Source organism: Carcharhinus amblyrhynchos, unplaced genomic scaffold (assembly GCF_965287045.1).
Source record: "Carcharhinus amblyrhynchos unplaced genomic scaffold, sCarAmb.v2.hapA scaffold_43, whole genome shotgun sequence".
In the NCBI taxonomy this organism is placed as follows: domain Eukaryota; kingdom Metazoa; phylum Chordata; class Chondrichthyes; order Carcharhiniformes; family Carcharhinidae; genus Carcharhinus; species Carcharhinus amblyrhynchos.
Window position 1 is genome coordinate 3,851,272 of NW_027649784.1, and position 16,385 is coordinate 3,867,656.

The window sequence follows — 16,385 nt, forward strand, 5'->3', positions numbered from 1 at the left end:
GTGGCTCAACAAGAATCATTTGTGGGAGTTCCCAGGCTGGTGTGTGCTGAAATACCTGCTCTAGCCTCCTCTACCTGTCACATGGGCTTTGGTGGCACCTAGTTTTGGACATCCCATGCCTTATTCCACCTGGACATTGTGCATGAGTGAGCATGGAGGAGGAATGGACATGGTGAGTTGGGCAGGGAGCAGAGCTGGACTTGATCAGAGCCAGGGCCAATGTTCCCTCCATCCTTTCTAACATGGGGACAGAGCTGGGCTTGTTCAGAGCCAGGGCCAATGTTCCCTCCATCCTTTCTAACATGGGGACAGAGCTGGGCTTGATCAGAGCCAGGGCCAATGTTCCCTTCACCCTTTCTAACACGGGGACAGAGCTGGGCTTGTTCAGAGCCAGGGCCAATGTTCCCTCCATCCTTTCTAACATGGGGACAGAGCTGGGCTTGATCAGTGCCAGGGCTAATGTTCCCTTCACCCTTTCTAACACGGGGACAGAGCTGGGCTTGATCAGTGCCAGGGCTAATGTTCCCTTCACCCTTTCTAACACAGGGACAGAGCTGGGCTTGTTCAGTGCCAGGGCCAATGTTCCCTTCACCCTTTCTAACACGGGGACAGGGCTGGGCTTGATCAGAGCCAGGGCCAATGTTCCCTTCACCCTTTCTAACACGAATCAATGAACTGCCCTGACTAACCTTTGTGCTCCATAGATCTTGCTCTGCTCACTGTCAGGACATTGAGCCATCCAGAAAGCTCAGTTCCTGTTTCCTCACTTAGACTTAAGCAGCACTGGGAATCCCAGCGCTGGATTTGACAGGATGATGCTTGACATAGAAACAAGAAGCAGGAGGAGGCCATTTGGCCCTTCGGGCCTGCTACACCATTTATTTTGATCATGGCTGATCATCAAATTCAATATCCTGATCCCCCTTCCCTCCCATATCCCTTTAGCACCTGGAGCTGTATCTAATTCCTTCGTGAAATCACACATTTCAAATCCTGGCATTCTGGAATAAAAACAAGTGATGCAGTTTCTTAGCATCAGTGAAGAGCGAAGACAGGTTACCAGAAACTGAGAAATTAGGAGCAGCAGTAGACCATTTGGCCCTTCGAGCCTGCTCTACCATTCGATCTGATCATGGCTGATCCTCTGTCTCAATGCCATACTCCCACTCTCTCCATACCCCCTGACACCTTTAGAGTCTAGAAATCCATCTGTTTCCTCCTTCAATATACTCAGTAATTTGGCCTCCGCAGCCTTCTGAGGTAGAGAATTCCACAGCTTTAGCACCCTCGGAGTGAAGAGATTTCTCCTCACCTCAGTGCTAAATGACGGACTCTGAATCCTGAGACTGTGACCCCTTGTTCGAGACAATCCCCTTCCTTCCTAGCCTGAGGAAACAACATCCCAGACTGTGCCACATTTGCTGGACAGATGGGAAGTGGGAAGGGAAGGGATGAAATGAAACTCTAAACCTTGGCATTCTGTGCTGGTGTCCTACTGCAGATATCAGGTGCACAGGGCTGCCTACCTGATCTGGCATGGATATCCGTTCCCCATTAATCAGTGTCAGCACCTTATTGTCATCCATGACCGAGTTCATGCTCTCAATCCACAGTGTGTCCACAGGCCCGTCAAACAGGATCCACTTCTCATCTGGCTTCTCGTCTGCAAGTGCAGAAAAAAAGAGTCAAATTGGCAACTGGAATCTCAGTGGAGGCGACCACAAATAACGAGTGTGGGGCAGATGTTAAACCCTGTGCACTGATGTGAGGGCTGAAGGAAAGGCAGCTCTCTCAGCCACCTCTTAGAAGGGTCAATGCCTGTGTTAGGTCACTTGGGCTTTCATCATTAATCTGGAAATCAATTTTCTACTCAACTCTGAGCTTTCAGAATGTGATTTTAGTACAGGTGTTGTTATTGGGAAGACTCTGATAGCCTGGCAGTGACAGTTCTTATCTAGTCAGCAGGTCATTGCGCACCATTGTACCTCAGTGGACTGAGGGACAGGCTGTGTTTTAGTACAGACTGTTCCTATAAAGCAGCTGCTCTTCCCCAGGATGTGATCTGTAAATCAGCACATCCCGCGGTTCATTAGCTATAATTCTTGAGGGAAATTTCCGTAGATTGGCTTGTAAAATGGCTTCCACCCCCTAAAGGAGCCGCACGATGACACAGTGGTTAGCACTGCTGCCTCACAGTGCCAGGGACCTGAATTTTACACGGTCATAGAATCCCTACAGTAAAGAAGGAGGCCATTCAAGTCTATACCAAACCCTGACAGGGTATATTACCCAGTCTGATCCCCGTAACCCCATGTACTTCCGGGAGTGGCCTAGTACTTCGTGTCGGTGTGTGTGCTTGATCCTGGACCGGTAGACGGGCGCCGCAACAGCTCAGTGACTAGCACTGCTAGCTGTGCAGATACATGCATTTGGGCTTGTGTCTGTGGGAGTTTGCGCATTCTCCCTGTGGTTGCGTGGGTTTCCTCCGGGCGCTCTGGTTTCCTCCCACACCCCAAAGATGTGCTCTTAGGCTGATTGGTATACCAAATTGACACTATTCTCCCCTGAATCTGGCTAAGTTAGGGGTTCCACTTGCATACACGCAGGGCAGGGTAGGTGTAGGAGGATGCAGCGGCGCGGGCTCGTTGGGCCGAAGGGCCTGTTTCCCGTGCTGGGTTGTTCTTTGTTCTTACCCCACTAATCCTCCTAACCTACACATTTTTGGATAGTAAGGGGCAATTTAGCATGGCCAATCCACCTAATCTGTTCATCTTTGGTCACAAAGTGGCAATTTAGCACGGCCAATCCACCTAAACTGCACATATTTTGGAGTGTGAAAGGAAACCGGAGCAATCAGAGAAAAATTGTGCAGACAAAGGGAGAACATGCAAACTCCACACAGTGACCAAAGCTGGAATCGAACCTGGGCTCCTGGCACTGTGAGGCAGCAGTGCTAACCCACTGTGTCACCGTGCCGCTGGGACTGAACCCGGGCCCCTGGTGCTATGAGGCAGCAGTGTTAACCCACTGTGTCACCGTGCCACTGGGATTGAACCCAGGTCCCTGGCACTGTGAAGCAACAGTGCTAAGCCACTGTGTCACCGTGCTGCTGGGATTGAACCCGGTCCCTGGCGCTGTGAGGCAGCAGTGTTAACCCACTGTGTCACCGTGCCGCTGGGATTGAACCCAGGTCCCTGGCACTGTGAAGCAGCAGTGCTAAGCCACTGTGTTACTGTGCCGCTGGGATTGAACCCGGTCACTAGCGCTGTGAGGCAGCAGTGCTAACCCGCTGTGTCACCGCGCCACTGGGATTGAACCCGGGTCCCTGGCGCTGTGAGGCAGCAGTGCTAATCCACTGTGCTACCATATTCTAGCCTCAGGTGTCTGTCCGTGTGGACTGAAACTCCTCAATTCTGATCTGTTCAGTTCTGAACAAATCGATCTGCTTGGAGAAGATAATTCCCGTAAGTGGCCACCAGTGGGGGAATAATTGGACATGAGGAGACAGACAAGTGATGGGTTGAAGGTTAAACGATGCTTGTGCTGAAGGTGCATGCGGATTCCAGGTGCTAGCTGTGTGTGTGGAATGTCAAATTGAACGAGATCCCAGCCTCAAGAGGTTCAAGATAAAAATAAATCATTTTTTGAATGCTGCAGCCCATCCTGTTAGCCAAAGTTAAGCAAAAGATGAAGTGAGCAATTCATCCATGAACTCCTCCAGGCTTGATTTCCGTGTGAGCTGCACGGATTCCCTCACACTGCGCGGCAGGAACGTGAGGTGTGTCAATGCAAAATTAAAAGTAGGGAGGCAGATGTGCCAGATAATTTCCAGGATAAATAATTCATTGTGTGATACTGCCTGACTGGTCAACTGGAAATTAAATAAATAATTCACTGTTTGTGGTTTCATAACTAACTTGAGGTTATCGCTGTGTGATATATAAATAGTCCCCTGGCCATTCAATACCGACTTGGAAACAGGAACAAAGAACAGCACAGGAATAGGCCCTTCGGCCCACCAAATCTGCACTGACATATGACATCATTCTAAACGAAAAATCTTTTGCCTCTACGCGGTACCTATCCCTCTATTCCCTGTCTTTTGATGTATCTGTCAAAATGCCTCTTAAATGTTGCTACCATGGATAAGGTAGTCAAGAAGGTGTATGGCAAGCTTGCCTTCATCAGTTGGGGCATAGGGTATAAAAATTGACAAGCCATGTTGCAGAGAACTTTACTTTGGCCACATTTTGATTTAGTTTGATTTATTATTGCCACATGGGATACAGTGAGAAGTGTTGTTTCTTGCGTGCTACACAGACAAAGCATACCATTCACAGAGTACATAAGGGTGATGAAGGGAGAGGGGTGCAGAATATAGCGTTGCAATCACAGGTAGGCTGCAGAGAAAAATCAGCTAAATATATACTAACATTTGGAATATTGTGTACAGTTCTGGTCACCACACTACCAGAGGGATGTGGAGGTTTTGGAGAGACAGCAGAAAAGGTTTACCAGGATGTTGCCTGATTTGGAGGGTATTAGCTATGAGGACAGATTGGACAAACTTGGATTTGTTTCCACTTGAACGTCGGAGGCTGAGGGGTGATCTGATAGAGGTTTACAAACTGATGAGAGGCATGGATAAAATGGATAATTCGAGTCTTTTACCCAGAGTAGAAGTGTTGATTACTCGGGGACATAGGTTTAAGGTAACAGGGGAAAGTCTAAAGGAGATGTGAGAGGCAAATATTTTACACAGAGAGTGATAAGTGCCAGGAATGCATTGCCAGAGGAGGTGGTACAAGCAGATAAAATAGCAACGTTTAAGACGTACCTTGACCTTTACCTGCATAGGCCGTGAATAGAGAGATAGGGACCGCATAGAGGAAAAAGGTCTTTAGTTTAGAAACACAGGCTTGGTGAGCCAAAGGGCCTGTTCCTGTGCTATGTTTGTCCTGAGGTTCACAGTTGGAATCAGCCTTGCAGGGTGTGCTTTGTGAGCTGTCTCTGAAGCTGCGGGGACATCACTTTGCGTGCTTGTTCCCCATTTCCGAAGAGGTGCTTCTAGCAGGGTCAGTTCACTGATGCAAAGAGGGCTGCCTGCTGGCCTGGGTGATAAATAGGCGAGAGACAGTGCTGGCAACATTCACATCGTGAGCGTGAGTGATAGGGATTCAAACTCCAGAATGTTTTTTCAAATTAGCAGCATGCTCGGCCGACATTTCTCTATCCATCATGGCTTCCTCTATTATTGAGTAAAGATCCACAGGGCAATTCAGTTCCCAGGCAATTCCTTTAATAGTCGCCTTTAATCGCATTTGTGGCTGACAAGTCCCCATTTCCATTTCTAGGCCTGAAAGCATCTCAATTTTCACCTCTGTTGTGAGGCAAATTATCTGCAGAACTTTCATTACCAGATGAGAAATATTTGCAATTCTTTGCCAACAATACTGCAATGTATAATTGCTCGGTTAGGTGTCCTGCTTCCAGCGATGGCCTATGTTCAGGAGCAGAGACATTTGGGACCCTGCGGCAAGTAGCTGAGCACTGACAATCACCATGAATCTCCCTGATCTATGCTTCCTGTAAATGAGATGTCGTATCCCCTCTGGGTACCCAACGCTGCTTACTCACGTCTTCATTCACTTACTCCCGGCTCCACATTCCCCGGAGCTGCTTTGATTTATCTTCCTGCTGCTAAACGCTTAAAAGCCGGAATTGGACCCTGAATCAACGAGGATGGGAGCTGAGCTGCTCCCGGAAAGTGGAGAGGAGAGAATCAACCACGGGCGAGGAAGGAAGCAGTTTGCCTTTTTGCATTGGCCTTTTACCATCACTGTGAGAGGGCAGGTAACCAGAGCAGGACAGATTGAAGAGAATCAGGAAAGGAACCACAGATGGGGGAGAGGGGAGGAGAAGGGTTTTTTCTAAAGGCAGCGAGTTGTTGTGATCTGGAAGGCATTGCCTGAAAGGGCGGCTGAAGCAGATTCATCAGGAACTTTCTGAAGGGAATTGGAGAAATCCCTAACTTTAGTATATGAATTCCATGTGACCTCCTTGTTCTTGCACTCTATCCCCGACTAATGAAGCCCAGGATACTGTATGCTTTATTAACTGCCCTTTCCACCAGACCTGTCCTAAGACCATAAGAAACAGGGACTGGAGTAGGCCATTCAGCCCCTTGAGCCTATTCGCTATTCAATAGCATCATGTCTGCTGCGACATTCCTCAGGCCCACTTTCCTGCCCTTCCCCCGGTCACTCGATTCTCTTACTGATCAGAAATCTACCTATCGCAGCCTTAAATACACACACAGACTCTGCCCTCCACCCCCCCACGCCCACAGCTCCCTGTGCCAAGGAGTTCCAAAGACACTCAAACCCTCAGACAAGAAATTCCTCCATATCTCAGTCTTAAATTGATGTCCCTTTAATCTGAGAGCCTGCTCTCTGGTCCTGGACTGTCCCATGAGGGAGAACATCCTCTCAGCATTTCCCCTGTTGAGCCCCTTTCCTTTCAATGAGATCACTTCTCAATCTTCTCAACTCCAATCAGTTCCAACCTATTTAACCTTTCCTTATTAGGAATTATCCTAATAATTATCCGAGTGAACCTCCTCTGAGCTGCCTCCAATGACACAATATCTATCCTTTAATAAACGGACTAAAACTACCTACAGTGCTCCAGATGTGGCCTCACTGTGTGCTCCAGATGTGTTCTCCCTAGTCCCTTGTACAGGCCTTTCCGACTCTGATATTCCTACCCTCAAATAAGAGCCAACATTCCATTACCTTTCCCAATTCCCTGCTATACCTGTGCGCTAACTTTCTATGTTTCGTGCACCAGGACCCCCCATCTCAAGTCCCTTTGTGTCGCAATTTACTGCGGTTTTTCTCCATTTGAATAATATTCTCTTCTTTTGATCTCCCTTCCAAAACCAACAACTTCACATTTTCCCAGGTTATACACCATTTGCCAGTTTTTTTCCACCTTGCTTTACCTAACAATATCTCTTTGTAAACTATTTGTATCCCTCTCGCAACTTACCTTTCCACCTTCCGATACACATATACGCTCAGCTGCCTCTGCTTCTGCACCCCCTGAACAATAGTACCCCTTATTTAATATTGTCCCTTGCATTACCTCGCACTTCTCCACATTGAGCTTTATCTGCCACCAATCTGCCCACCCCTCTTGGCAACCCACGTGCCTCTGAATCACAAGTGTTCCCGCTTCATGTCCCACTCCCCGGGTTGGGCAGCAGAATGAAGGCTGATGTTTCGGTGTAGTCCCAAGGGAGTGCTGCACTGTCTGGTGATAATGACCAGATGATCTGTTTTTGCTGAAGTTGATGGATGGATAGATATATTTCGACCAGACCACCAGTGATAACTTCCCAGCTCTCCTAGTGGCATGGAATCTCATGTAAATCACCTGAGGCAGGCAGCTGGAGCCTGGATTTAGTGGCTTATCCAAAAGAGAGAGCCTTCAACAGTGCAGAACTCCCTTAACATTACACTGGAACATCAGCCTTCACTTTGGTGTCCAAGCCCTAGAGTGGGACTTGAGGGCAGATTTTGTGATCCAGAGGTGAGTGAGTTACTGCCTGACCCACAGCTGATTGGGGAAAAGAGCAGGAGGAGTGGCCAAGATTGGACAGTTCTGTAAAAGCACTAACATGGGTATGTTAGGCCAAATAGATTTGTTTTGTACTGGATTGCCCTATAATTAGATATTGATCTGCCCACCCCTATAATGATGTGGGTATGCCGGCGTTGGACTGGCGTAAACACAGTAAAAAGTCTGGCAACACCAGGTTTTAGTCCAACCTATTTATTTGATAATATACTCACAAGCTTTCGGGGTTAGCCCCTTCGTCAGGTGAATGGAGAGTTCTGGCCTCAGACAGAGCATATAAAGCACAGACAGTTTAGAGATTACTGATTAGAATGCGAATCCTTACACCTAACCTGCTGTTCAAGATCTGAAGTGGCTGATAATGTGAGTGGAAGGAGCACTGATCACAGTTTAAAGAGATGTGTATTGTCTCCAGACAGTAATCTCTAAACTGTCTGTGCTTTATATGCTCTGTCTGAGGCCAGAACTCTCCATTCACCTGACGAAGGGGCTAACCCCGAAAGCTTGTGAGTATATTATCAAATAAATAGGTTGGACTAAAACCTGGTGTTGTCAGACTTTTTACTGTGTTCACCCCTATAATGTCATAGAATCAGAGCAATACAGCAGGGAAACAGGCCCTTCTGCCCAACAGGTCCATGCTGACCATGCTGCCCTCCCAGCTGGTCCCAATTGCCTGTGTTTGGCCCATATCCCTCTGATCCTTTCCACCTACTTATCCAAATACTTTTTAAATGTTGCTATTGAACCTGCCTCAACCACTTTCTCTGGCAGCTCATTCCATACACACACCACCCTCTGTGTGAAGAAGTTGCCCTTCACGTCCCTTTTAAACCTTTCCCATCTCACCTTTAACCTATGCTCACGTGTTTTCAATTCCCTTTTCCTGGGGAAAAGGACTATGTGTGTTCCTCCTATCGATGCCCCTCATGATTTTATCTACCTCAATAAGGTCCCCCCTCATTCTCCTACGTTCCAAGGAATAAAGTCCTAGCCTGGCTGAGCTCTCCCTATAACTCAGGGCCACAAGTCCTGGTACCATCCTGGTAAATCTCTGCACTCTTTCCAGTTTATCAGTATCTTTCCTATAACAGGGTGACCAAAACTGTGCACAATTATCCAAGTTGCCTGTACCTGAGGCAGAGCTCATGCTGTGTTGTTTTTACCCGCATCAATGTACCTGCACAGGCCGTCCTCATCAGGCTGGACAGCACACCGTCTGTCCATTCATTTGTCGACAGGTTGTACTCTCCGTAAAGCTCACCCAGCGACACTGCTTTCGGGTTCAGAGGATAATCCTATTGGCAAAGTCCCACCATCACAGATCAAAACAGAAAGAGAAGCAGAATAACTCAGAATGAGAGACATTATCGCTGAGGAAATGTCAACATTCACAAAGATTAGGCACATTTTGCGTTGAACGTTTCTCTAAATATGTTTTAAAATGGTGGACGTTTGGCCCATCAATTCTGTGCCGGTGTTTCTCTCCACGTCAACCATCCACTCTCCGCACCCTCTCAGATTCCTCAATTTTTAACAATTCTCTCTCTTGTTACCGAGTCCCACCTCAGAACCTCCTCCGGTCCCTTAATCCTCCAAGATCTCTGTGCTCCTCCCATTCTGATCTGCTGCAAATCCCCAAATTAATTGCTCTAAAATTAATGGCTATGCTTCAGCCCCTAAACCCCCACCACTGCTCCTTCCCTACCTCTACCCCTGCCCCACCCCCCTTCCCCCTTCCTCTCCCACCCCATTCTTCCTTTATCCCTGCCTCTCCCTCCCCCTCCCCATTTTCACCTCCCCTTCTTCTCCCTCTCTCACCTTATTCCCCCTCCTCTCTCTTCCCCTCCTCCCCTCCCTCCATTCTCCCTCCCCCTCCATTCTCTCCCTTCTCCCCTCTCTCTCCCTCCCGCCTCCCTATTCTCCCCTTCCCCACCTTTCCCCTCTTCTGTTCCACACCCAGTCCCTCGTGCTCAGTCCTGCATTCCCCGCCCTATCCTCCATTGCAGCACCTCACCCACTCTGCCCATCTCTTCCAGCCCCTCTCTGTCCTAAGTCAATACTGAGCAGTGTCAGAGTAAACAAGGAGCTTTCCTGGTGCCTTGCCTATTTACTAACCTTGACCAAATTGTAGTTGGTGTCACCACCCTTATGGAGGGCTGACAGGGCCCCCTGTAAGGTGCGCCACACAACGGTCTTGCCACTGCCTGTCTTTCCAACGATCATGACAGAATGCCGGGAGCTCTTGGTCTCATGCAGCTGAATGACTTTGTCCATGGTGAACTCAGTTACCACGTACCCCATTTCAATCAACTCCGTCTCAATAGCTTCCTTCAGCTGCATTGCAAGGAGAGAACAAAGCAAACCCACCAGTCACGCCATGGTTCACCCTCCCCAAACCCACCAGTCACACCATGGTTCACCCTCCCCAAACCCACCAGTCACGCCATGGTTCACCCTCCCCAAACCCACCAGTCACGCCATGGTTCACCCTCCCCAAACCCAGCACTCACGCCATGGTTCACCCTCCCCAAACCCAGCACTCACACCATGGTTCACCCTCCCCAAACCCAGCACTCACACCATGGTTCACCCTCCCCAAACCCAGCACTCACACCATGGTTCACCCTCCCCAAACCCAGCACTCACACCATGGTTCACCCTCCCCAAACCCAGCACTCACACCATGGTTCACCCTCCCCAAACCCAGCACTCACACCATGGTTCACCCTCCCCAAACCCAGCACTCACACCATGGTTCACCCTCCCCAAACCCAGCACTCACACCATGGTTCACCCTCCCCAAACCCAGCACTCACACCATGGTTCACCCTCCCCAAACCCAGCACTCACACCATGGTTCACCCTCCCCAAACCCAGCACTCACACCATGGTTCACCCTCCCCAAACCCAGCACTCACACCATGGTTCACCCTCCCCAAACCCAGCACTCACACCATGGTTCAGCTTCCCCAATATCCCCAGTCAGTTTTTAACAATCAGACGTGGGACATGGACGTTGTTGGCTGGGCCAGCATTTATTACTCATCCCTAGCTGCCCTTGAGAAGGTGGTGGTGAGCTATCTTCTTGAATCGCTGCAGTCCACATGCTGTGGGCTGACCCACAATGCCATTAGGGAGGGAATTCCAGAATTCTGACCCAGCAACAGTGAAGGAACGGCCGATATATTTTCAAATCAGAATGGTTCGGGGGGGGAACTTGCAGGTGGTGATGTTCTCACTGGAACGATGGGGACTGAGGAATGACCTGATCGAAGTTTACAAGATTATGAGAGGCACGGACAGAGTGGATAGTCAGAAGCTTTTTCCCAGGGTGGAAGAGTCAATTACTGGGGGGCACAGGTTTAAAGGAGATGCACAAGGCAGATTTTTTTTACATAGAGGGTGGTGGGTGCCTGGAACCGCTGCTGGGGGAGGTAGCGGAAGCAGATATGGTAGTGACTTTTAAGGGGCGTCTAGACAAATACATGAATGGGATGGGAATAGAGGGCCATGGTCCCCGGAAGGGTAGGGGGTTTTAGTTCAGTCGTGGCAGCATGGTCAGTGCAGGCTTGAAGGGGCCGAAGGACCTGTTCCTGTGCTGGAATTTTTTTTGTTCTCTTTGTATCTGCTGCCCTTGTCCCTCTAGGTGAAAGTGGCTGTGGGTTTGGAAGGTGCTGTCCTGGACCCTTGGGGAGTCACTGCAGTGTGTCTTGTAGATGGTACTCATGGCTGCTACTGAGTGCTGATGGTGGAGGGAGTGAATGTTTGTGGAAGGGGTGCCAATCAAGCAGAGGCTGCTTTGTCCTGGATGTGCTGGGGCTCAGGGAGAACAGTGTAGCGGGGATCAGGAGGAGCAGTGTGGGGGTCAGTGTAATCAGCCATGATATCCCCTAGTCTTGAGAGGAGAAATAATCAGACAGGGTCCACACTCCTCATCATTACCCAAATATGCTGGTTGGGCACAGAGTGCAGGCATCGCCAGGTTGGGTCACAGACCTTGCTCACACCCATTAGCAACTCACCAAGGCTCCTTAGATAGCACTTTCCAAACCCACAACTGCTTCCATCGAAAAGGGCAACAGCATCAGATACTTGGGAACACCATCACCTGGAGATTCTCCTCCAAGTCACTCCCCATTCTGATTTGGAAATATATTGGCCTTTCCTTCACTGTTGCTGGCTCAAAATCTTGGAATTCCCTCCCTTACGGCATTGTGGGTCAACCCACAGCACGTGGACTGCAGAGATTCAAGAAAACAGCTCACCACCACCTTCTCAAGGGGCAACTAGGGATGGGCAATAAATGCTGGCCCAGCCAACAACGTCCATGTCCCACGGATAAATAAACAAAACCTTGCAAAGCCCGAGGACAACACCCTCCTGGAACTGTGATCCAAGGAGAGGTTTGGAAAAGGAGCACGTGTGCTGCTTTTAAGTGTAGCCAGAACCCATCGAGGGTCACAAATAGGGCATTAGGTCCCCTGGTCTTCATCTGCAAAGATGTGGGCACTGCATGCCTATTTGTTGGCCTTTACCAACAGGTCAGCTGGCACATTTCCAGCTCATCGTGCATCCTGTCCATCAGCAAGATGATGGGAGAGCCCTTTATTACTGAAAACATGAATACACAGGCAAGATAGTGACTGAAAAACAAGCATGCACACACTCAGTGTCTGCCTACCTTCCCATAATCCAGCACTGGGGTTTCCACCCCAGGGAAAAGGTCCTGGACAATGGCACTGAACAGCGGCAGGTCAATGGAGGTTAACTTGGCCATATTCATATCCTTCATAGACAGCAGAAGGATCTGGAGAACAGAAACACTCAATCATAAAATAAGGTGTGCAACTCAATAAAGGCATTCCCCCAGAACCACGCAATCCCTCACAGCTTTTAACTAGTTCGCAAATTACATTTTTACAAACCTTGCACCTCCAGAATAGGCTATTCATCCCATCTGCTCCGTGTTGGTGTTTCTGCCCCACTCCAGCCTCCTTCCACCCCCACTCCATCTCACCCTATCAGCCCATCCTTCCCCCTCATGTCTCCTTCATAAATGCCTCAATACTATTCACCTCAAACTTCCCGTGGGAGCGAGTCCCACATTCTCCCCCGCTCCCCGTGGGAGCAAGTCCCACATTCTCCCCCACTGCCTGGGGGAGCAAGTCCCCCATTCTCTCCACTCTCTGGGTAAGGATGTTTCTCCTGAATTCCCCAGTGGGTTTATTAGTAATGATTCCTGGTTCTGCTCTCCCCCACATTGCTTTGTCTATTCTATCAGAGTCTCTTTCGGCATGTTGCTTGGAGAGCAGACTTCCGGCATGTTCAATCTTTCCTCAAAGTGATCATTCCAAATTGCATCCTTCCCATGCCTCTCCAGTCAGCTCCAAATCTACCAATCCACTGTTATCTCTTCGTCAGAGAGGATTCGCTGCAGACCCTCTGTTCAGAGACCCTCTCCCTGCTCAGGCAGTCCCTCTGCTCAGAGTCTGCCGGCTCAGAGAGCCCCCCCCTCCCTCTTAGAAACCCCCCTTTTGCTCAGAGACCCTCCCTGCTCCGAAACCCCCCACCCCCACACTGAGCCCCTCCCTTGCTCAGAGACCCCCGCCACCCCGGTTAAAGATCCTCCCTGCTCAGAGAGACCTCCTTGCTCCGAAACCCCCCCACCCCTGCGCTCAGGGCCCCTCCCTACTCAGAGACCCCCCCCCACTCGGAGAAACCCCCTGCTCAGAGACCACCCCTTGCTCAGAGAGACTCCCTGCTCAGAGAACCCCCCTGCCCCAGTTAAAGATCCTCCCTGCTCAGACTCACCTCCCCTGCTCAGAGACCTCTTTGCTCTGAAACCGCCCCCCCACCCCGACGCTCAGAGACTGCCCCCCCGCCCCCGGTTAAAGAGTCTCCCTGCTCAGAGACCCCTCCCCTACTCAGAGAACCCCCCCCAACTCAGAGACTCCACCCTGCTCAGAGACTACCCCCCGCCTTTAAAGATCCTCCCCTACTCAGAGACCCTCTCCCTGCTCAGAAACCCCGAAACTACGCACCCCCCCCCACATACTCCACCCCTGCTCAGAGAGACCTCTTTGCTCTGAAACCCCGAAACCCCCCCACCCCTGCGCTCAGAGCTCCTCCCTGCTCAGAGACCCCTCCCCTGCTCACAGAGGCCCTGTTCAGAGACCCCCACCTCTGCTCAGAGACTCCCCCCCCCCACACCCTGGTTAAAGATCGTCCCTGTTCAGAGACCCTCTCCCTGCTCAGAGACCCTCCTCCCTGCTCAGAGAACCCCCCTACCCTGCTCAGAGAACCCCCCCAACCCTCAGAAACCCCCTGCTCTGTTCTTACCTCCTCGTCAGAGAGCTGAGGCTTGTCCCGCCGTTTCTTGCCAGCGTAGCGGAGTAGGGAGGTGAGGGCTCTTAGGCCAAAGTCATAGTGATCTTGCTTGGATAGTTGCTGCACAGCCAGCGAGTAGAGTGTGTAAACTTTCTTTGCAAGGGCCTGCAGGGGACAAGGAGAGCGGTCAGCACATTGACTGCAAAACAGACTCGAAAGCCAGGATGGAGGCCAGACAGACCACAGCCTGCCAAGGTCACTCCCCGTGTCTGCATTTTAACCAGTTCCTCTGATTTCACACCTCATATCCCCAGCAAATGGAACTAAAGATTGGCACAAGTCCAGTCAGGGATATAAATGTAGCTCTGAATGGTGAGGTGAAAGTCTGCTCTTCACACTGCTGCTCCGGGAGAAATGTGAGCAGAACATGAGCGAGTCCTCCACCAGAATCAGACAATCCCTACAGTGCAAGAGGAGGCCATTCAGCCCATAAAGCCCACACTGACAACAATCCCACCCGGGCCCTATCCCCATAACTCCCGCACATTTATCCTGCTAACTCCTGACACTAAGGGGCAATTTAGCATGGCTAATCTATCTAACCGACACATCTTTAGTCTGCAGGAGGAAACCGGAGCACCTGGAGGAAACCCTACACAGACATGGGGAGAACGTGCAAACTCCACACAGACAGTGACCCAAGCTGGGGAATCGAACCCAGTTCCCTGGCACAGTGAGGCAACAGCGCTAACCCACTGTGTCACCGTGCCACTGGGATTGAACCCGGATCCCTGGCGCTGTGAGGCAGCAGCGCTAACCCACTGTGTCACCGTGCCGCTGGGATTGAACCCGGGTCCCTGGCGCTGTGAGGCAGCAGTGCTAACCCACTGTGTCACCGTGCCGCTGGGATTGAACCCGGTCCCTGGCGCTGTGAGACAGCAGCGCTAACCCACTGTGTCACCGTGCTGCTGGGATTGAACTCGGGTCCCTGGCGCTGTGAGGCAGCAGCACTAACCCACTGTGTCACCATGCCGCTGGGATTGAACCCGGGTCCCTGGCGCTGTGAGGCAGCAGTGCTAACCCACTGTGTCACCGTGCCGCTGGGATTGAACTCGGGTCCCTGGCGCTGTGAGGCAGCAGCACTAACCCACTGTGTCACCGTGCCGCTGGGATTGAACCCGGGTCCCTGGCGCTGTGAGGCAGCAGCGCTAACCCACTGTGTCACCGTGCCGCTGGGATTGAACCCGGGTCCCTGGCGCTGTGAGGCAGCAGTGCTAACCCACTGTGTCACCGTGCTGCTGGGATTGAACTCGGGTCCCTGGCGCTGTGAGGCAGCAGCACTAACCCACTGTGTCACTGTGCCGCTGGGATTGAACCCGGGTCCCTGTGAGGCAGCAGCGCTAACCCACTGTGTCACCGTGCCGCTGGGATTGAACCCGGGTCCCTGGCGCTGTGAGGCAGCAGCGCTAACCCACTGTGTCACCGTGCAGCTGGGTTTGAACCCGGGTCCCTGGCACTGTGAGGCAGCAGTGCTAACCCACTGTTGTCTTGGCCAACCAGAGTTGGTGTGTCAATCAATCAGCAGCCTTTTCTGCTGTAGACTAAATTGTGATTGTTTGAAATTTGGCATTCTTGTGTTTACCCTGAGGTGTGCGTCACCAATACCTCTCTTTTTCCAGCAAGTTCAAACGTAATTGTGGTGTATGAGGTTGGGAAGCCGGTTGGCAAAGCAGCTGCAAGCTCTTTACTGTGCCGGAGAGTCCAAATAGTGGGAAAGTGCGTACTGGGATGTCGGGACCAAGTGAAGCTCCTTTCACACAGAGCGAGAACAGAGTTAACCATTGATAGAAGCAGAGACTGTGTGGCACAGTGGGTTAGCACTGCTGCCTCACAGCGCCAGGGACCCGGGTTCAATTCCCAGCTTGGGTCACTGCCTGTATGGAGCTTGCAATTCTCCCTGTGTCTCCATGGGTTTCCTCTGGCTGCTCCGGTTTCCTCCCACAGTCTGTAAGACGTGCTGGTTAGGGTGGATTGGGCCGTGCTAAATTCACCCTCAGTGTCACCCGAACGGGCGCCGGAGTGTGGGCAACTAGGGGGATTTTCACAGTAACTTCATTGCAGTGTTAATGTAAGCCTACTTGTGACACTAATAAATAAACTTTAACTTAGACACACTATAGTGCAGAAGGAGGCCATTCGGCCCATCAGGTCTGCACCGACAACAATCCCACCCCAAGTCCTATCCCCACAGCCCTGCTAATCCCTTTAACCGACACATCCGGGGACAGTACGGGCAATTTAGCATGGCCAATCCACCTAATCTGCACATCTTTGAACAGTGGAAGGAAACTGGTGCACCTGGAGGAAACCCACGCAGACACGGGGAGAATGCGCAGACTCCGCACAGACAGTGA

At 50.8% G+C, this 16,385-nt stretch overlaps 1 protein-coding gene across 1 annotated transcript in view; it reads right to left on the bottom strand.

Moving 5' to 3' along the window:
- The window catches only part of dnah2 (dynein, axonemal, heavy chain 2), a 190,939-nt gene that overhangs the window by 99,871 nt on the left and 74,683 nt on the right, over positions 1 to 16,385 (bottom strand). Inside the window, exons 37-41 of the mRNA XM_080181836.1 lie at positions 13,984 to 14,136; positions 12,326 to 12,451; positions 9,760 to 9,978; positions 8,822 to 8,939; positions 1,527 to 1,663 (exon numbers count right to left, since the gene is read on the bottom strand). Of these exons, the coding sequence (XP_080037962.1) occupies positions 1,527 to 1,663; positions 8,822 to 8,939; positions 9,760 to 9,978; positions 12,326 to 12,451; positions 13,984 to 14,136 (753 nt within the window). The remainder of the gene's footprint in view (positions 1 to 1,526; positions 1,664 to 8,821; positions 8,940 to 9,759; positions 9,979 to 12,325; positions 12,452 to 13,983; positions 14,137 to 16,385) is intronic.